At 38.5% G+C, this 23,429-nt stretch overlaps 1 protein-coding gene across 3 annotated transcripts in view; it reads left to right on the top strand.

Annotated features, from left to right (window-relative positions):
- LOC131683685 (guanylate cyclase soluble subunit beta-1) overlaps positions 1-23,429 on the top strand; it is a 75,092-nt gene that overhangs the window by 34,428 nt on the left and 17,235 nt on the right. Inside the window, exons 3-5 of one of the 3 annotated variants that reach the window (XM_058965913.1) lie at positions 15,350-15,450; positions 15,512-16,004; positions 16,318-16,496. In XM_058965913.1, coding sequence (XP_058821896.1) covers positions 15,350-15,450; positions 15,512-16,004; positions 16,318-16,496 — 773 coding nt within the window. Of the gene's footprint in view, positions 1-15,349; positions 15,451-15,511; positions 16,040-16,145; positions 16,497-23,429 lie in introns of all 3 variants that reach the window. The other 2 variants (XM_058965894.1, XM_058965904.1) reach the window with 2 other exon arrangements.

Raw genomic sequence — 23,429 nt, 5'->3', positions numbered from 1 at the left:
AATAGTCAATGGACAAACATTGATTCACGCTTGAAGTCTGGTAGAAAACCCATCGATGACCGCATGCCACATCCAAACCGTTATAACTTTCGATTCCGTCAATGAAATATATTCAAACTTGCAAGGGATATACTTGATTACTATATCTTTTGAATGCCATGTACTAAATAAGTAGACAAATATTTTTTTGTTTATAGAGATTGGACCAAACCCGTGGGTGTATGCTGGTAGCCTTATGAAACGTATCATAAAACTTCAAATCGCCATATCTCTCGATTCCCTCGATGGATCATTTTGAAATTCACTGAGAAGATGCTTGGGTACTGCATCTTTCGAATGCCGTATGCCAAATTTATGGTCATTTTTTTAGTTAATAACGGTTTTAGGAACACCGTGTGTAAAAACCTTTCTCAGCAATAGATCATAATAGCCTCTTTGTGGATGATGTTTGGTACATAACCGGAATGTCGCAACGGTACTTGGATTGGTAATCATCAATTCGCCAACCAGGTTACAGCTCCCAAAAGTATACTGGTCTTGATATACAGGTGGGTGTGAACATTTATGGTCATCCTGAATTTTCAAACCGGGCATACCTGAACAGTTTTAGTACATGAAAATTTCCTATCCAAAATTTGAGCTCAATCGGAAATAAAGGTCTTTTAATGCCATGAAGCATCTGGATCTGGTGCAATTTCGAAAAAAGCATTTCTGGAACATGGATTTTTCTAGTTGAGATAAGACTTAAGTTTAGAAACGCCACTTTTATTTTTTTTTGTTTGTATTAGAAATGCACGAAACGTCGAAATCTGGTGTCTGGTGTAATTTTAATTTGTTTTGAAAATCTCAGTTTTAAATTAAAAGTATATTTAAAAAAAAATCCAGGATGATACAAGATTTGACGATTTCACAGCGTCCCGAAAAAATACTCGGTTCGTCACCTTCAAACACGCGACTTTACAAATATTACAGACCAATCTGTCCGCATCGAACTTATATTCAAAATTTTACAAAACTATGGTGTTCTTGATTCTCTGCCCGAAATAGGTTGAAATTTTTTAGTTTTGTGCGTCGCTTTTGTAAGAATTTCCGCAAATTAGTTCTCGCCTGTAAATATCATACTTACTTCAAAATTGAATATAAAGCGGTTCAAATTTCTCCGACTTATGTGTTAATTTTGTTCAATTTTCTATCGATGTGTTTCGCCCTCTGTGAATATAAATTGATATTAAATTTGTAATGAAATACAAAAAACCTGATTTTGGAATAAGTAATGCGATGGTGTCTTCTACGGGAGTCTTGCTCCGGATCAGAACTTTTGTCCTTTCCTTTCGATATTTTGCCCATTTGGAATTATTAGAGAGAACTGTTCCCATTCGGACCTGGTAAGGGTTTATGAACTATAGAACTGGAACGTGTCAACCGATTCACAAATAAATATTTTTTCCCAAAAGCCTGTGCAATTGAACAGTAACAGCATAACGAATGCTAATATACTACAAGAAGCATCTGAAATGCTACTTTACCGCATACATTAATGCTTGTGGGTTACCTGGACAGATTCAAGTAACTTTGTTCGTGTAACTTAGTTTTTGAATTAACAGCGCTCAAGCGTGGGTAGAATTGTACGAAGTGGATACCGTTTAAGTTCTAACTCATAAGAATAAATACTAACAATCCCACTCCATCTTTTCTCTGCACTCACTCTATTTATGTGTACATACCAACGAAACGTTTCCCATATTGATTCAGACACGACTTTTGGCTTTCGTTGCTTTTTTGGTCCATTGGATATAGAAACAGAATAGATGGAAATATGAAGCTACATATAACTATGATTGGATGGCATTCCCAGCACGTGAGATGGTCGGAAAAAGGCAACTTTGTCGAGCCGCTCACGTTCCTGCGACCGATACCATGGCCTCATGAAATTTCGATTCTCACCTGCCCGGGAGCAGCATGGTCAAATATTATGCTGACAACGTAACCTGTTTTGATCCCTAAGCCGTTGAAATGATTTTACGAATCAAGTTAATGTTGAAACAAGAGAGGAACAGCGTTCTGATTTCGTGAAATAAATTTGTATTTTTGATATTATAATTTGTAATGCATAAAATAAAGTTTGGTTTGAAATTCACAATTCAACAAATTTTGACTTCAGTTTAATTACTTCCACAAATACACGTAAAACATGAATTCTCCCTAAAATTAGAATACATTCATACTGATCTCAACAACAGTATGTTTGTCCTTAAACTGTTGCCTAAGAAGATGTTCCTTTACACGTACCTAGGCCTACTACGTAGCTATGAAATGCCCGGATATGCTTCTTGTCATTTTTTCCTCCTTAAATGTTATTTGTTGGGCTCGATTACGTGACAAAATAACGGCCCGGTTCTCGATCCAAGTGAATCAATATCGTCTCCTGGGGCACGTGGCACAGCAGGTCACACTCCATTATCGATGGCCTGTGGTGACCGACGGCGATGGTTCGTGTGATAAAGGATCCATCGAGTTTGACGAAGGGAAAAAACTCTTCTCCTTCGTCGATGTTCTTCAAAAGGCTCAAATATTGCTTGACCCTTCAAAGTACATTTGATTGAATACATATAATAAACCACAATTGACACTTTTTATGTCACTTGCTTAATTCAGGCACAATTGATTTTATATTATCCAAATGGTTCATTGGTGTTTCCTTCGAATCAAGAATGGTTCCTGATCGTCCGCATTACTCTCATGGATAAACTTACCGGAGGACAATGTTTCCCCATTGTTGCCCATACCAACGCTCCATTACCGCTACATTGTCACCTGTGCCTTCTATATAAATAAAAATATATAAGACAACGGTCTTACGTTCAACCACAGCATCCGACAATCCACTTTGTCTATTAGGTAAACTGCAATCGCAGAATACAAAAACTTTGTTTATTTGTCTGTTTACCTATACATATGTACCTATCATTCGTTATTTAGGTAACGGTCTTCAACGGTCCATTGATGACCATTCCATCGTCCTGATGGTTGATTGATATTGGGCGATTGTCCTATAGGCTTTGCTCATCGTTTTTTTTCTTTCCGCCCTATTCCACCCACGACCGTGCGTCATTGAAAGTGAACATCCGTGACGATTTTCGTCGTGCGGGGGGAGTGGAGCACGCGGGAGTTTCCTTACCTGAGTCATTATCAGTATTGGTTCCGTTTTATCGTCGTGGAAGGTTTAGGGAGTTCTTGGTATAAGGAAGATTGAATATACTCGACTCGTTCCACTAATTTATTTTACGAGTGAAGGCGGAAAGCTTTCAGACAGGATCTAATGATTCGTTATTGTCAGTTTGGAGCCTCGTTGATTTTTGTCTGATTAACACACGTGGGAGGATATCTCAATGACTTTATCTGAACTTAATTGTAACAGAGTACAAAAATCCATGTTCGAGAAAATAGGTTTGTAGTACTTGGGCAAACATTGGAAAGTATATCCGATCAGCAAAATTAGCATGTCCTAGTTAGAGATATAAATATGACGGACATTTTGAAATATCTATTTAACCTATAATTTTAATTAATTGTTCGAATTATCACAACATTATTTTAGCCTTGAAAATGCTTTGTTCGACTATATGGTATAAAACAGAAATTCGACTCGCAATTTTCTCAAATTTGAGTAAGACTTTCCCTAGCACAGACCTAATCACCATACTCATAAGCGTAATACACATCTTATCGCTTGAAATAAAAGGAATATTTCTAACCGAATTCCTTCCTTGCCGTGCTCACTCTGTTAGCTTACTTAGTAAAACTATTACGGCTATTGCGGCTGGTAGGAAGTCGCAGCGATGACTGTACAAAAGATAGCGAGTTGTTGAATTGCTGGTTTATACCGTGCGTATGAGCCGTGTTGGCAAGGTTCAAGTAGCTTCATAGTTATTAGCAAACCGTCAGTATCAGGACGAATACATAATGGAAAAAGAATTCAATTAGAAAAATCCTTCTTTTAACTTGGTTTATCTTTGAGATTGATAGAGAGTGTTTGCTTCTGCCAGTGAATAATAAGATTAATAAAAAATTCCATAAACTATTGATAATCTACAAACCCGAAATTTTCTGAAATATTAAAGAAATCAATGAATGTGGCAACCCTGTCACTATGCGAAAGTCACACTAGAACGGATAAGGAAATATTTTCGTTTATTGTGCAAAAAACGGCTGCATCGCAAAGTTGATAAAAGAGGTTGTCGTGTTTCAAATGTCCTCATTTGACATGAGCTACGGATTAAGTTTGATTTGCTGTGTTTCCAATTCATCTCGTCAGTAACAAGCACCAACGGGGTGTCTAGTTAGACGATGTATCTAAAACTAATACCCAACTTAGCTCTACACCCAAAACAAAAATCTCTTGCAATAGTTGCAAGCGAAAATCACTTGCAAATTATGTTAGCATCGCTTGCAATTTTGCAGTGCAAGCCGCTTGCAATTATTGCAAGCATATAAAATCACTTCATCTCTCGCTATACGTACATACGTTTCTTCAACACACTGCCACAGGATTACCACCACATTCACGTGTCTATGCTGGGTGTTACAAAAACGCACAGCGAGTTTTTATTTTCCGTCTACTTTTTATTCATTTCTCACCATCACCATGAAACTCAGTTTTGTGTCTTATTCATTACACACGAGATAGCATCAAATTGCGGATGTGCTGATTGAATGAGCTTTAACGCTCTGTCCTCATGTGCGTAGTCACAGTGCCTTTAGTCGGTGATACGATGCGTAAGGACTTGAGTTCAAATCTGGATGTAACTTTTATTTTTTCATTAATCGTGAAATCATCCAAGTGTTTATATGCGATACTTTTCGAAACTTTTCAAAGTGAAAAATTGCAAAGAGAAAATTTATACGAGTTTGATAATTTGAATTTATATTTAAGTGTATTTTACTGTAAATTGGAATAGTGTTGTAGCAAAGTTGCGTGGCACTAGAGTGTAAAGGGTAGAGAACAGTGATAAGAAGTGGAAGTAAGAAATTTTCTTAGTCGGTGAATGAAGCTAGGGATGGGAAATTAAGTGGGGGTTAGTTTTACACGAAGAGAATGGAACAAAGTGGTGAGAGATAAGAACATTAACATACGGTGATCGTGAAAAGTAGTGAAAAGTTGTTGAAAAAAGAATAGAGGCTTTACAGCAAGCAAGAAACAGGAAGTCAAACAGAGAAGCATACGTTGGGCTGCCATTCATCTCGAATAGACGAAATCAGAAACGAACAATTATTGGACAGTAACGAAAAAGTAGTTGAAATACTTAGTGTATCCCAGTGACCCTACAGTGATGTACAAAATGAACGTGAAAAACTACAATTGACCGACGAGACAGACAGTGCAATGATGCAGCAAACAAGGGAGTATCGTTCATTTATTCATTCATTCTTTCATTCATTTATCGGTTTAGTCTGAAACCTAGGAATACCAATGTTTCTTTTAAAATTTATTTTACATGACATTTTTCAAAGTAATATTTTTTCATGAAGTGATAATAATATAAATGTTGGAGGGTTTTTCGTTTTTATATTACTAATCAACCGATTTCGACAATTTTCTTTATCATTATTACAGAGAGCGAGTAAAGGCGCTATAACCTTGGCTTTATAGGCAGGGCAGGTCTAAAAACCTCTGCCCCATCCCAGGAACGTAGGACCAAAGGAGTGACATTAACCCTCTTAGCCAAGTCACTCCCAACGATTTATCAAACCCCTATCAAATTGAAACGGTTGTGTACGGTTGTCCACGTTTCTTCCTTTTTCAAGGTTCAAAATGATTCGTTGATCAAATTCTCCATTAAATGAATAATTTGATTGCCGTATTATTTTGAATCATCTTCATTTTGTACGCTGCACAGTTGGCCTGGCCGCTTTAATGTTTGTGTCACATAGTATATGAACCACACACATTAATATTGACAAGAAAAATTGTAGGCGAATGTTTGCAATTTTCCAGGATCCCTACATGTATTTGCTGTGTATGTGTAGACTAGACTAGACTAGACTAGAAATCATCCAAGTGTTTATATGCGACTTTTATCCACTCATAATCATCTGATAGCATGGTTGTATGGATTAGATATTGGTTAGTGACGTTGCCCGTATGCGGCTCATTTCTCAATGCCAGCAGTCTTTTTTATCTAACGCATATTGGTCACCAATACACATACATCGCTAATACATAGGTAAAATTAGTTTTTTTCTGTTTCTTGCATTACATGCAAGCAAGCTTCTTGCAATTTTTGCACATTACCAGAACGCTTGCAATTTTCGCTCGTATTTATTGCATTAATGTAAGCGATTCTTACAGGGTCTGTTTTGGGTGTAGTTAGACACAAAAAATCCAAACATTTCACACGACATATCTGAACATCTAAGCAACTGACTTGTCCCGGGTGATATCCCAGGAAGAAAAATCAGAAGCTCTGGGATATCGCCCGAAAACGCGAAAACGAAATCTGAATATCAAGAAGACTGGCAACTCTGTCCAGAATCTGGAGACAATAACAGCAATGCCACTTGCGCGGAAAGCTGGTACTTCCCATAGTGATGCACACACACATATACATTTTTACATTAAGCTTCCTACCTTCCTCCACTAGAGGCGCTGCAACCTCTGCCGCTTCTCGTTTGTATGGGGGAAGAAAAGAGATATCAGTCTTCTTAATATGTTGTCAATGTTAATACCCAAAAGGGAAAATTGGATTAAACCAATTTGCGCGTTAAGGACACAAAACCGAACTTAAATTAAGTTTGATTTTTTGCGCTTCGAAAAAAAAAATAGAAAATCGACAGTAAAAATAAAACTCAGCCGATTGATAAAAACTGCGATTGGAGCCTCACAAAATAATCAACAATAAGGAAAAAAATTCCCGGAGCGATCAAAACAACAACTGATCCGTAAGAGTACACTGAACCAAAAAAACCTTTTTTGCCCGAATTTTCCCGTGTTTGACGCCTTGTGCAGAAAGGAAAAACTTCTATAGCTTTTGTTCAAGAACCGTTTTCCAAAAAGGAAACTTCTATGTTGGAAAGCTACTTATCTCCGTCTTCATAACTATCAACAAAAATGGCATGACTAATCCACATGAATTGCCTCGTGCATGTATACTTGCGAATAGTGCAATTGACGCTTGTCTTATATCGGACCTCACAACTCGTGATATTTGTACTGTCATGGTAAATATGACTGTTGACAACATAAACAAGAAATACGTCTATTGTTCGGCATATTTGCCGCATAATGAACCATCACCTTCTGATGATTTCAAAAGGGTTGTATCATACTGTGGCAGAAATGGGTTTCCTCTCATACGCTGCAGTTATGCAAATGCCCACCACATACTTTGGGGCAGCTCAGATATCAATTTGAGAGTCACCGAATTGATGGAATTCTTAAGTAGTACAATTGCGCACATACTCAGTGTAGGAAATCGCCCAACATTTGCACGAGCTGGCAGAGAACAGGTGCTAGATGTAACTCTCTGCTCTGACTGTATTACGCATGAGTTGGCTAATTGGGTCTTGTCAAACAAGCTCGAATCGCCGTTATCTGATCATAGATACATCATCTTTGATCATTTAAACGTCTCGCTAGATATCCTCACATATCGTAATCCCTAATCTACGAACTGAGACCTCTACGAAGAGGGCTTGTCGACTAGGTAGCAGTATACCAAGAGGCTTGCCCGCTTCGAGTTAAGCGTCCTTCTAGAAGAACACCTTGGTGGAATACCGAACTTGTTCGACTCAAACAGTTATGCAGAAGAGCTTGGAATCGCAGACGCAGGGATGGATCGGAGGCATTCAAGCTTGCTCGCAAAGCGTACAGAAATGCCCTTTGATCCTCTGAGCGAAGTGGTTGGAAAAGCCTCTCCACAAGTGTATCAAATCTCAACGAGACTAGTAGATTAAATAAGTTACTTGAATTTGAAAGACTTTCATGTCAGTTCGATTAGAACTGCTAAGGGTGAATACTCGTCAGACCCAAAGTTCTTTTCAGGTAGTTTGCATCTTGGGCATTTTTCCCGTAGAATTGTGATAACCGAATCGATCAAATAGGAGATTGAAAACTTTGCTCCGTATAATTCTCCGGGAGAAGATAGAATCATTCTAGTGCTACTTCAATGAGTATACCAACACTTCAAGCATATTTTGGAAAAATTTCTTACTTGTAGTCTTGCAACAGGTTACGTTCCGTTAGCGTAGCGGGAAATATTCATTCCCAAAGGTGGCCGCGTTACTTGTGAGGAGTGAAAGAGCTTTGAAACGATCAGTCTGACCTACTTCCTTCCCAAAACAGTGGAACGCTTAATCGACCACTACATTCGGTATGTTAACTTGGGAAAGCACCCGCCGTATGCATTGCAACATTCAAATCATATCATATGTATTCATATATTGATCATGTTACACAATGCTGCCTACAACATTGAAAAAGCTTTTTCGCAAAAGCAATAAAATTTAGGAGTTTTTCTTGATATTGAAGGTGTTTTGACAACGTGTCTTTCGAATCCATCTTGAAATCAGCACGAGGTCATCGAGTACCTTCATATATCACGAACTGGATACACGCAATGCTTAGCAACCGACAGCTGTGCTCATCGTTAAGACAAGTAGAGATAAGGAAACTGAGTCTCTGCAGATGTCCTCAAGGTGGTGTGCTGTCACCACTTCTACGGAACCTTGTCGCCGGTAACTTGTTGAGGAAACTTAATGAGCTTGGTTTTCCGACATATGGTTTCGCCGATGAATATCATATTTGCATTAACATACTTTTTGATTTGATGCAACAAGCCTTATGTGTTGTTGAGTAATGATGTCTTTATGTTGGACTATCAGTTAATACAAATTAAACATCAATAGCGCTTTTCATGCAAACGAAGTATTACTACCGGAGCTCGTCCGTTACAGTTTTTTACTCTGAAATTAATGTCGCAGATCAAGTTAAGTACGGTGGGGTGATTTAATTGGACAGTTTACATCAATTTCAGAATCAAGAAAGCTTGCATGGCCTTCGACCAATGCAGACTGACTTTCGGCAAATCTTGGGGACTCAAACCCAACTACATTCAGTAATTCTACACAACAATTGTTAGACCAATACTGGCATTTGGGTGCCTTGCGTGGTGGCAAAAGGGAGAAGTGACGACAATCCAGTCTAAGTTAAAGGATGGTCTTGATGGCGTTTTCGACAACATCTACTGCTGCTGCTAGAAGCACTCTTGAACATAAAACCGCTATATGCGTTTCTGAAACAAGAAACATTTTCTTGTACATACCGTCTCAAGGTTATTGTGTTCTGGAACAGTAGCCCAATAGATGGTGGAACTATCCACATAACACTACGTCCCCAAATGGACACTTGCTATGAGTATACACTTGCTCCCAGCGACCTCACTCTTACATGTAGCTTTCTTTTTAAAACTTTTAATGTCAAAATTCGTTACAAGGGATAGAGGGACAACTTGAAGAATACGTAGTTTGTTATACTGATGAACAGTATTTTTTTCGCCAAAATCATGCGATCTATTAATTACACCTAAATGGTTAGATTTGGGTCAATGATGTCTTCGGAGGAGTTTGTGAACATTACAACACCTTTCATATTTGATGATTGCTTTCTTGCTAGTGCATATATTAAAATTATGCCTTCGGCAAAGTTGTAGAGCAAGCTTTTGGCAACAACTTTGCTGAAGATACAAAGTCTTCATCTTTAATATCTTCAACATTATTGCTGGTTGTTTGTGGATGATCCGTTTAAAGCTAATTTATTATTGTAACTTTCAAATACCATTCTGACAAGTTAGGTATGTTCCGTAAAAAGGTTTGAATTGTCAAAATGGACAACTTTCTATATTACAGCAACGGCTCATCTATCTATCTATCTATCTATCTATACCTATAAAAGTCAATGTTTGTATGTATATGATTTATAGACTCCCAAACGGCTTAACCGATTGCTGTAAAAATTTGTACATAGTAGGCATTTGTTATGGAGCGTGTTTGTGTGCTAGTGGTTGGGAATTATCTGCCCGCCAGATGGCGCTTCGGAGAAAATGGTGTTTTCCGCTTATTTCGTTGAAAGTCGCAGCAACGCGCGATGGGTATTAGCTAGTCTCTTATATTTTCTAAATTATTTTGCAATTTTTGAAAAATAATGTGTTCTAAGTGGACATTGGTTGTTAGCGTGGGATCGGCTGAGTTTACGGTTAATAACTTCGAGTGTACTATAATTAGTGATTTTTGGTCTTCAGTAAAGATGTTCACAAAAACGTATTCTTTAACATTTCTGAAGACTTCATCCTATTTTTCATAGTTTGAAAAAAAAATGTGGCAAACATCTCACTTCAAGGGGAATTAATCACTCTAACTATATCATCAAAATGAAGGTCTTGGATCTTCATAAAAGATTTGTTGTACGCTTTACCGTTTTCACGTGAATAATTTTTCGCACGCTTCTGCGAAAAAAACTACTGTGTGATGGTTCTTTGTTCAAGGGCCGAGTCGGTGCTGGTGTCTATTGTCGTGAAATGAGTTGAAGTCAATCTCATTCGCTTTGTAGATATTGTACTGTATTCAAAGCGGAAATCTTCGTGATTCTGTGTGGCGTACAATCGGTATTTCAACAGGGAATTTGCGGTAAAAGAATTTATTTTTGCTCTGACAGTCCGGCTGCTCTCAAAGCACTTAGTTCGGTAGATTCGAGATCGAAATTAGTGATCGCATGTCGAACGAAAATCGAAGAACTTAGCATTTCGAATGCTGTCTACTTTTTATGGGTAACGGGTGTTAAGTAAAAAATGAGAATAATTTCAAAACCATTCTGTAATTAAAGTAAAGAGCGTATTTTTCTTCTCTCCAAGAGAATTGCTCTTTGGACTCCCTAGACATGGATGGCGTGTTTCTTTTCGCTCTAGTGCTATCAGTTCAATCGAAGATGGCGTCGAAACAGCAAGCACTCCGCGAGCGTGTTGTACGGTTGTACGAAACACATGGTCATCGTGGAAAAAAAGTTTACGGTAGACCACTTTCGAGACGAAAACGTGCCCGTGAGTACAGTTTACCGGATCCTGGCATCCCTGAGCGTGGAGCGGAAGACCAGTAGCGGCCGTCCGGTGAAGATAATGACGAAGCAGAAGAAGGAAGCGTTGAAAAAGCTGTTCGACGACAATGACGGAGCGAGTTTGCGTGCACGGAAAAAAATTTCCCGAAATCGTGAATAAAGTGCCATGAATTCTGGAACAATCACGTTTTTACGTTACGAAAACAGGACCATGACCAAAAATCATGGCTTTTATAATTATGTTCAATTTCCCTTCAGTAACGTCCGCATAACGCTTTCATTTGTGGAAATATTTGATTTTGTTTTGTGAACTTCAGTCACAGTTTCCGCCAAGAACTAGGAACAATAGTTCACAACATCGAAATATTCTGGTTATTTTTTCCGTGAACTATTTCACGAAACTCGGAATTTTATTCATGAACCCATTCAATTCTCGTGAACTAATTCATGATCCTTAATATATTAGTCCTAATCCAATATCCGTGCTCGTGAAATGGTTCACAAAATCATCAAATATTATTCATGCATTCGTGAACTGGTTCATGATTCCTAATATATTAGTTACGATCAAATATCCGTGCTCGTAAAATAGTTCACGACATCATGAAATATTATTCATTTATTCGTGAACCGGTTTATGATAAATAGTATAATAGTCACAACTTACCATTAGTTTTCGTGAAGTAGTTCACGAAATCATGAAGTATTATTCATGTATTCGTAAACTGGTTCATGATTTCTAATATGTTAGTTACAATCCAATATCCGTGCTCGTGAAATAGTTCACGAAATCATGAAATATTCATGTATTCGTGAACTGGTTCATGATTTCTAGTACATGATTTACGAACTATCTAGTATCAATTTGCATGCTTGTGATATTTAGAAGATATCCCCAAACATTTACCATTTCAGGCAACATGGTAATGACATTTTTACGTGAACTCACGTGAATCACAAAAGTTGGAGTTTTATTCGTGCAATCATTTTTATTCTATACACTTTTTAATGAAATACCAATGTGCTAGCGACCAGTAATAGGTACGAGCAGTAGATATAAAAAAATATTAGAACCTCGAACATCGTTGTTTATTTGATAAGGTTCATTGTGATGTCCGGACAGAAAACGAAAACTGCACTGAGAACCTCAAATAGTGTGCGTGATATAGTTCACAAAACCAGATATCGCGAATAAGTCTTTTTTAATGATCCAGTTCATATTGTCACGTTATTCCGAGTAAAAAAAACATTAGTAACAAAAAATTATAGATCACGATAAAGCGAAGAGAATTTACGAATACCATGATAAAACCGCTGATATCATGAACATTAGTTACATTACCCTTTGAAAGTAAGCTCTAAAATAAAATATCATTATAACATGAACAGAAATTACGAAAATCGTGACGTTCAAGATCCTGAAATCTTGAACACAACTCACACAACTAGTGACAAAAATATCTAAAATCATGACCAAGATCCTGAAATCATGAACATGAATTGTTCTTTTCTTTACTAAAATATCACGATAACATGAACAGAAGTTACAAAAATCGCGACTAAGATCCTGAAATCATGAGCACAAAATACACAACTCGTGACAAAAATATTCAAAATCGTGACAAAGATCATGAACTCATGAACATGAATCACTCTACTTATGACTAAGATATCACGATAACGTGAATGAAAATTCCGAACATCTCGACTAAGATCTTGAAATTATGAACTTCAATCCCGCTAACGTCATGAGAATTCACAAGAATCGCGAATAAACTCTTGAAATCATAAACAACGTTTGACTGTCGACTGTGTATTTCCAAATCATGAACAAAAATCACAACAAAAACTAAACAACAATAGTAACCCAACCAAACATTCTAATGTAACGCCATGTATATATTCGGAGCGAACTGGTTTTTTGAAAACACAAATAGTTTCATGAATACGAGGTTTATTATTCATAATTTCAGGAACTTTGGTTTTCGTAAATCGTCCAGTTCATGGAATCATGACCTTTTGTTCATGAATTTATGAACGGATTTTTTTCCGTGCGACGCTGGCCGAAAATATCACTGCTCTCATACCTTGATTCACCGAACCCTCAAGATGGAGGACATCATCTCTCGGATGAAGACTCGGTCCTCCGAGTACACGAACGAGCAGATAGCAATCGTGAAATCGCAGTGCCGATGGATGACGAAGAACTACCGCGAGACGTCGTTCGAGCTGGTCGTTACTTTCCGCTCTCGAAGACCAACATTCCAGGCAATGGCAGCTACTATTCCAGCGGCAAGTAGGCCACACTCCCCGAATTAAAAAGTATACCTAAGTTTAAGCATAAATTTGAAAAAAAAATTATACTGTACACCGCCATATCGGGCAGAGGAATTTCAAAGCCGTAGTTCAAGCCGAGCGGTCTGGCCATCAATCAACAAGTGTACCAGGAGGAGTGTCTTGAGAAAATTCTTCTGCCGTTCTAAAAGGTGCATCATGCAGATGGGAAGTACGTCTTGTGGCCGGACAAGGCGTTTTCCCATTACGCCAAGTAGACGCTGGAGTATCTTGAGCAGAAAAAGATACCGTACGTGCCGAAAGAAAGGAACCCAACCAACTTGCCCCAGTGCTGTCCCATTGAGGATTTTTTCGGCTCCCTCAGTGCCTTAATGTACAACATTAATTGGCGGGCTAAGGACACGAAGCTGTTGACCGCCAGGCGCTGCGACTGACTACGTTGGTCCAGAACCAGTTCTACCACTGTCAATAATTTGGATAAAGCACAAGATTCGCTCATGAGCTGCCTCCGAACATGCCAACCATTGATGTAGCTTGCAAACATGCTTTTAAATAAAAACTTTTCTGCCGGATGTCAGTCCGAAAATGTCAAAGAATTTGCTGTATTTCTCCAAGAGCAATTACAGTATTCAAGTTAGAGCACTGACTGGACATTGCGAACTCATAATTGACATAACATGACTACTATTCAGCGTGCTGAGTATTATTCGTGTGATCTTTGTGAATCTGATTACGGAACTTCATATCATTTGATAATTTGATATGTAACTGTCCTGCACTAATGCAATTGCATATCCGGATTTTTCTTTCTCAATACATCCTATGAACAGAAAGCTGAAGCTCGAGGATATGCTATTATTCAAAAACTAGTGTGGTAAAGAGTTTCAGTTTAAGCCGTATTTGAATGACAATATATCTTCGGTGGTGTTGTCGTTCTGTTATCTCAATTTTCCCTCAGAGGTGTTGATATATCCGCTCATCGAGAAGTGTCTTTTATCCCTTGAGAGTAAAGAATACTTCGTATTGTCTATGTTCTCTGTGTCGTTTTATTCCTTATCCCTAACCTTACCACCGTTTTTCCCCGAATTTGCACGCGTTTGACCGTACAACAATTTCCAGCTAATGGAACATTCTACAGTCTATATCGCCGCTGCGTGGACCATTTCGGCTTTCCGTAGCAGTACACATATTTTAATTTAGTACATAAACTGGAGACCGTGTCGGTTTCTGCATGGATAATAACACGGCGACGCCGTTTAGATTAGAGAAGGAACTGCAAAACGCAACGGAAAACAATTTCCATTTGATTTTATTGTAACAGTCATCAAGGGAGAAGAGAAAAAAGCATACCGAGAAGGGAAGCCTAATGAGATTAGGCGGTTTTTCCTCTTCAACGTCCCTCTGGAGCACGGCGACGCAGAGAGCCTGTCACGATTCCATTATGCAATCCACTTTCGTGAATAAAACTGCCAGCACTCCGGTTAAAATATATAAAAAAAACCGGAAACCAGATAATTGTGAAATCATGACGTATTCAGAGCATTAGAGCTTTTTAATTAGATCAAAATTTTTACCGTGAAGCGTGAATGTTTTATTTTTTGCATATTTTCCCGTTTTGTGGTTGGAAACATGCTTCCAACGCGATTCATTAGGGGATGCACTACCGTTGTAGCTGTCTCATATACAGAGGGAATTCCAATTAAAATTATGCGAAGAACGAAAGTAACAAGCTTTGATGGAATGTGCGTGATATTTAATTTTTTTCTCACTAACTCCCGTTCCTCCGAATACAAGCCAGCCAAGAGGCACATTATTTTCCTATCAACGTTCAATATTTTACGATTCCAGTCACGAAGAAAACATTAACAAGAATTGACAGCAGTGGAGTTACGCGACAATTTTCTATGACAAGCAACTGATTACGATGTTTTCAAATTTGCATACTTACAGGAAGAAAGCGCAGGTGAACATGGAGGGCCAATTTCTGGTCCGACAAATTTACGAAGACGACATCACGTATAATTTGATAGAGGCCGCGGTTGACATACTAAGTAAGAATATTTTTGAATTGACTTTTGTTACTCTTATAAATCCATTAACTTCCCTTTCTAGACATACCCGCTGGTGACATTTTGGAACTGTTTGGTAAGACTTTTTTCGAGTTCTGCCAGGATTCCGGTTACGACAAGATTCTACAAGTACTCGGAGCCACCCCACGAGATTTTCTTCAGAACCTAGACGCCTTACATGACCATCTCGGTACGCTGTACCCGGGAATGCGTGCTCCCTCCTTTCGCTGCACCGAAACGGACGGTCAGCTAGTCCTGCACTACTACTCCGAACGGCCCGGACTGGAACACATAGTAATAGGAATAGTGAAAGCTGTGGCATCCAAGCTGCACGGTGTTGACGTAGAGTGTAAAATTATCAGGCGGAAAGGTGATCCTATCGAAGTGGCAGCACCAAAGGCGGAAGACAAAGCAAAGCCCGTTTTCCTCCCGGTGGCGAAAGTCGACAAACCAGTTCCTGTTAACACATCAGCAGAGTTTGCTGTGCCTGAATTAGCCAATCTAGGACTATGCAAGCGAATACTAATGTCTAAAACGTATGGTGAATCTTATCTATCGAATAGACTGAATAGTACGTTGAACCCTACCGAGTTCCACCATCCCGACAGTAGTTCTAATGGGTAGTTTTTGTTCCTTTCTTCTCTTGTTGTTATCCCACATATCGCTCATTACGGTAGATTTAGCAACCTCTAGAAGCTCGACAACGCTTGCAAACCGAACCGACACTACGTTTTGCAATGGCAATAAATCTAGCTTAAGCAGTAGCCAGAACGGAAGCAATAGTAGATTATATTTCGATGATAGTCAAACGACCACTAGTAGTAACGACAACATCAATAATTGTGATAGCAATCAGCAGCCCCCGGCGGTGAAGACGAAACCCGGCAGCAGCAGCAGCAGCAGCAGTCGGCACGTGGAACGGTCCGATCACTTTCAGTTTCTAATCACGGAAATTTCCGGCCCGAAAACACCCACCCGGAGGAGTGAGGAGAAGGAACAGCAGACGGATTTTCAGCTGGTGGCGAAAGGTGAGTGTCGGGTTGCTCTTAGTTTTGCCATTTTGATCGGAGTTGGGGAAATTGATACAGGATTGATAAATCAATTTCGACGATGATTCTAATTTGTTTCATTTATTTAGTTTAGAACTATGAAATACATATTCCTAATCAGTGGCGCGTAGTCAGGCGGCTTTAGATTGTGGAATCCTACTTTTCACTTCAAACCAAAATATGTACTTTACTGGCGAGAAAAATTTAAAATAAAGGGTGTTGCAATCAAAAATTGGTCAAACTAGATATTGGTGGGTAATGTCTGCGACATAAAGGGAGTTTCATGACTATACTTCGGGACGTTAATTTTCAAGCCTACTGATATTCAGGGTTGCCTCTATTTTCAAAGAGTATCAGGCAGATCAACTGAAAATGTCTTGCAAAATCTGACAGTTGACAGCGACTTCAATGTCATCGAAATTTATCAATCGATTTTTGTTAAATTTAAGAAAATATGACGCAAATTTCCAATTGTACAACAACCTCCATAAGATAAAAATCTGGCAGAATGAGAGGTTTGTCTTTTTGTCTGGAAGCTGTCAAAATGTCAGGCTGTGCCAGACAAATCTGTCGAAATGGCATTCCTGCTGATTTTCAACGCAATCACGTTTAAATGGGAAATTTTAAAACGATTCCTTATGAAAATTATGTTTAAAAAATAAAATTGGAAATTCTTTTTGTTTGCCAACTATATTCCTTCTTTTGAAATCAGCATCTTCCCTTGAAAATATTGTTGGAATGTTATTGATGAGAAGCTGAAAATGCGTGTGGCAACTCTGGCCACTAAATGGATGGTGGGGGAAAGACAGCAGAAAGGAATGAAAAGACACATGGCAAGAAAACAAGCGAGAGAGCGACAGTAGTGCGTATTCGCGCGAACCGGGTTTTCTCCGTTTTCTTATTATTCGTTTGACTGACGGCTTGCTATTCCGCGAATGTCAGTTTTCTGTGACGTTAGGGAAATCATTAAAATAAACGGTTTTCCAGAAAGTTGTAAATTGACCATATTTCAGCTGAAAAATAATAATGTCAATCGAATTATTCACGTAAATTATGCCATAATTATGCTAGTCATTGAGTAATCAGTGCATCTAGGTGATTATCAACGAAAATAGGAAATTTGACCATCTTCTCTTCCCAGCAAAAGTTTTAGCCTTCAGCATAGCTTCCTTGTGATCTATCAGATGCCGATTACGCATTTGTCTCAAAACGAATATTAATTTAATCTAGTGTAAAGTGACTATTTTTGAATTAATGAGAAGGGTGTCTCATTAATTCATTAATTACTCGAACAAATTGACATCAACAACTTTGCCTCGTTGTTAACCCTTTCATGCCCAACTTTTTTCTAGTACACCTAGGGTTTCAAAACTATTTTTTCTTGAAAACGGTAGGATCAAGAAACACGAAAAGCCTTTTTTCATAAAGAAAGGTGCTTCCTTGCAGTGTTAGAAGCTGCTCAAATTTTACCTTCCAATGCTTAATACAATTCTCCTAGAATATTTACAATAGTCCAATTAGGTGGGAAACGTAGCCAAAGACAGTCTAAATGGATAAGTTTTATCAGTTTTCAATAATATTGCAACATAACGAAGATATATGAAAAATTCATTTTCTGACGTCAACGCAAACTGTCCCTGGCAGCACTGCTCCATCGGAATCCAACCAGAATAATTGCAATAACTTCAGTTCTAGAGCTGATCCTTGGACCTGTTAATACTTAAATGAAAGGCAATAGTCACATTTATTAGACTTGCTTGTTTTTGTGAGCAAATCTTGCCTCATTCAAAAGTTATAGCTGTTTAAAAACGTTGTTGTCCAACAACGTAGGCATGAATGGGTTAAAAACCAAGATAATTACACAAATGCGCAGAAAACAGTGAAATTCTTGTGTTTGAGCGTAACGAAAACTCGAATCGAGTGCCCTTATTGTTGCGCTACCATTTGACACAATGCGTTGAACAAAGATGGCTGCTCTAACCAACGGCTTCAAATGGGTGGGGTGATAATAGAAACATGGCGAAAATAGGCTCATCGCCCTACTTGTTTTTGCTAAAGATTTCGATGACATCCGCTATTCGAATGTTTACACTCTAATGAGCTAGCCTAGTTTATGTAATTCGTGGTTTGAGTGCCGTATTACCAGCCAGCATCAGCATTCAGCAGCAGTAGCGAAAAATTGTTCGCCCCCTGGGTCCGTAGTGAAAACCAGACCCATGAGCATCGACAAGTTTGTACCTGTGTATAAAATTTCGTGCATGCGTTCAACATCAAACATACTATGTCTCGATGTACAGGTTCGCCTCGAACATCGAACCCAAGCGAACGATATTCAAACTCTAGTTCAAACATCCGTGTACGTACACCGGGTGCGTACACGAGAACGATTCGCACAAGACTAAAAGAGTCAACGCTAGTGATGATGAGAGTGAGAAAGAGAAAACTTGTGCCACGATCCTGTATGTATGCACACTGTGTACGTACGTGGGGTTCGGTTGTGCAGGCGAACATGTGCATGTATTTTGGTGGGTTTAATATGAGCACAGACTGGTGAAAACAATTTAATTTTTTATGCGAAGAAAAGAATCGCCCTGAAAAGGACGGTTTTTTCGTTGTTTCGGAATGAATGTTTGCCTTTTAAGTTCCGCAGGCCTTCTTTTGATCTTTTTGTTATCACGGGCAGCATTTTCTGGCAGCTCCAATACTTCGACGGCAAGATATTTACTGCTGCCAGCACCTTCGGAACCGACACGCTCGGTGTAGTGACCCTTTCTCAGTAAACAATGGACAGGAAACTGGAGACAGGCACGAACCAAATAGGATTTTTTTCTTTTCCTCCTATACCGCAACCAGACGAGCGTATGTTTCCGGTACGAGTGTAACACACGAATGATGCTGCACTGGCATACGACCCCCGGTTTTGTGCTTGGTTCAGTTTGCGTTCGAAGCCAAATGGATAGGTCACCGGATAACATCAGTTTACTTTCATTATCGAAAAAGGAGGAGCTTCGAACATAACTGTTTAAGATTTGCGGCTCGGTTCATGTAATTACCGGGAATTAATCAGGAATGAGCTCAAGTCAAATGATTTAAATTCGGTTTTCCGTGTATGTATGCTGATTTCGACTCGTCGGAAGTAAAAAATAGTAGTTGGGAGATGAAAAGATTTTCAATTTTTATTCTTGGTTTACGGTTTGATAGCGCTGAGAAGGGCTAATTAGTTTTCTAAAGGCAATGTTCACTGGGATTGGTTTCCGTCAAATCTGTAGCGACCCAATATTTAAACCATATTGACGGCTCTGTTCAAGATGGGCTGAAAATTTTAACTTTTTTTGAGCCGTTTTCGGCAAATTTACCAAATCACTATGTCCTACATATTTCAAAATTTAATACAACTTTGCTACAGATATCTTCGACCAAATGCCGAAGAGATTGATTAATTTCATTCAGTACAACAAAAGACATAAGCGTTCAAAAGCTTAAATGATTTTTCTTGTGAAATTTTCAAAACGAGCTCCTATAGTGAAAGGTAAGTCGTTAGTCACGACAAAAGAATGTGTATAAATAGGCGACACTTTTTATTCAAAAATCAAATAATGTTCCATTTGCAAATTCAATTAATACAGATTAAAAAATATATCCACACAAGCAACCTTTTTAGCGATTGCGAATTGCTCAGCTTTTCATTTGACTACTTCCATAATGTTTTGCACAGCCTCCTTGGTAATTTTCCTTGTCATAGAACGCTAGGAAAGTTCGGGTACATGTGCACCACCTGGACGTCGATCGCGGTATACCACTCCATGGCCTTTTTCCGTAATGGCAAGACACCACATCCGGCTAAAACAGAACGGAACAACTTTGTTATTTGATGAACGGCAACAGGCACTCCTGCATATAAATTTAAAAAGCAGATGATCCCGGTTGCGATGTAGATGTCGCAATTCAAACCACAGAAACAGATGACCTGCCACACGAGATATTTCTTTGCGAACTTGGACAACTTAATGTGTCTGAAAAGCTCAGCCACCTTACCTGTTCCGGTCGACATGTATTATTCTTGTCCAGAAAGCTGTTTAATGTCTGCCTTGACGTAGGTTTCATCATACTGTACCAAGCAATCAAACTTCGTCAGCATCTTCATGTACAGCTTCCTCGATCATTCTTTGGCCGACTTGTTTTGCTTCTCATCGCGAATTGGAGTCGCCACTTTCTTATAAGTCGATAGCCTGGCTCGTATTCTAGCTCGATGCACGAGTGTAGACGACACTCCCAGCATACTTGCGAGATCTCGGATAGAGAAGTTGGAGTTCCGCTTGAAACAGCTGGTCCCTCATTTCTTCGTTTCTGCGGCCTCCGGCTTTCGGTTTCCTCCGATCTAATCTTCTTGGCTGTCAACAAACATTTTCCGAATACTTTGATGACAGTTGCCAATTTGGCTTGCGAGTAGATCGGATTTTCGTGATGCACGAGATTAATTTTGTCCGTTACTCATCTCGCTTCTACGCCATTTTAAAAACTGAAGAGAAAATGTAAAAATTAAACAGTAGACATGATGCGCATACATAACTAAAATGAGCGGATTGCAACAAAGTGCTTATATGGGAAATTCCTAGCATGGGTCAAATTGAAAACTGCCTCTGTGATCGTATGTGACAGTTTCTTCAACGCTTGGTAACATCTATGTCATCAATACCACGTTTTATTAGCTATCCCTGTTCATTACAATTTTAATGCATGCTAGAGCCTTGTTTAGAGGAGCTTTGGGGTTGTAGGTCTTTTCGAAAGGAAAAAGTCTTGAAGTTGAAGTTAACCAATTTTTGATCGCAACACCCTGTATTATACATATTGATAGATATTGGTAAGCAATTTACGTTTTCTATGCAAATTAAAAAACGATGATGATGATGATGAAAAAATGATCCTTAACCCTCTAGTGCCCAAATTTTTATTTGACTTGAAAAAACTTTTGTAGGTGGGTTTCGTGATGAGAAAAACGAAAATAATGTTGATAATTCATGTCAGCAGTGGATTTTTCATTAAAGCCTTAAAATAAGTAGACCGCCTGGGGGCGGTGTTGGGCACCTGGACGCCGCCATCTTCTTCTAGTTACTTCAACATAAGCGAATTCAGATGGTTTATATTTTGGACTCCATCAGAACGCCAAGTACCCAAGCTAAAGAGTATTTCTCTAGTGCTTTGGTTGTTTAACCCTTTCATGCCCAACTTTTTTCTAGAGCATGTAGGATTTCAAAACCATTTTTCCTTGAAAACGGTGGGGTAAGGAAACACGAAAAGCCATTTTTCATAAAGATAGGTGCTGCCCTCACAGTGCTAGAAGCTGCTCAATTTTTACCTGCCAATGCTCAATACAGTTCTCCTAGAATATTTACAATAGTCTAATTGTGTGGAAAACGTAGCGGAAGACAGTCTAAATTAATAAGATTTATCAGTTTTCAATAATATTGCAACATAACGAAGATATATTTAAAATTCATTTTCCGTCATCAACGTAAACTGTCCCTGGCAGCACTGCTCCGCCGGAATCCAATCAGACTAATTGCAATAACTTTAGTTCTAGAGCTGATCCTTGTAACTGTTAATACTCAAATGAAAGGCAATAGTCACATGTATTAGCCTTACTTGTTTTTGTGATCAAATCTTACCTCAATCAAAAGTTATAGCTGTTTAAAAACGTTGTTGTCCACAAACAACATGGGCATGAATGGGTTAATTATTGACTTCTAAGTTATAGTAGGGGAGATCAGTGTCTGCTGGCGATGGTTTCACTTATCATGTTTTATTTTTTAATTCAAGAAGATCGTGTAAAAGAGAATTTTCGAGATTCTTCAGGTGAAATTCCGAAGTAAGCAAACAAAAAAGAACAAATTTTGTTTGTGGTTACGTACATTGTACATACAGCTTTCAACTAGCTCTAAATAACAAAAATGCTGAAATTAAAAAACCGGTGAAGCCGGTGGTTATAACAGCGTTAGCCGTCTTTGTTCAACGCATTGGAAAGGAAAGATACTGGTGCCAATGCATACGCATTGCATCAATTGTATTCCGAGTAATTAATGAAATGGTGGTGCACCCTCCCTAATACGACTAAAATGGGCTCTTCACTCTAATACGCTCAAAAACATAACGCTCAACGTGAACGAAACAGAATGTAATGCAACATGAGTACATGGGAGAATGCACTACACAGTACTTTAAGTGCAGGACTATAAACAGCGCCATATGTCTAATACAAAAGGAGAAACAAGATTCTGCCAACTTACCCCAGACTCCCCTAAATATAATTAAATGATAAGGACATCCATATTCTAACAGCAGCATTCAACCAAAGATTTTAAAACATGCTTCTATTCAGCTAAAATTGCATATAAAACTAGTTTCGGTACGATAAGTAATCACAAAAGACTAAATTTTTTTCGCCCAGGTGACCAACGCCGCCTTTAGGCGGGCAAAGTGTTTTACCAAAAAAGCTAAACTTCCGAATGATTCCACTAAACCAATCTACAGTAAAATGCCATTAACAGGCCACTCAAAAATATTGTTTTTAGTTATTAAAATTTCCAAAAAAAAGTAAAAAATTTGTTTAATGAAGATTACCACAAAACACAAAATAGTTTTTTTTTCCACGTTTTCATCGAATTTGCAATTTTGAACTTCAATTGCCTTTAACAGAAAGCTAAGATTATTCAAACAATGTGTGTGTATGAAAGGTGTGAGCGTTGGGAAGAAATACTAGTGCGGATGACAACATACAATCATGTTTTAGTAGTTTTATTTTGATTTTTAAAGAGACCGCCTAGAGGCGAAAATATATGTACCAATGTTGTATTAAATTTTGGAATATGTAGGACATTCATTATCAACGGAAAAATAGTGTTTTGAAAAATCCTT

Source organism: Topomyia yanbarensis, chromosome 1, assembly GCF_030247195.1.
Source record: "Topomyia yanbarensis strain Yona2022 chromosome 1, ASM3024719v1, whole genome shotgun sequence".
NCBI lineage: Eukaryota > Metazoa > Arthropoda > Insecta > Diptera > Culicidae > Topomyia > Topomyia yanbarensis.
This window is presented reverse-complemented; position numbering and strand designations above follow the sequence as displayed.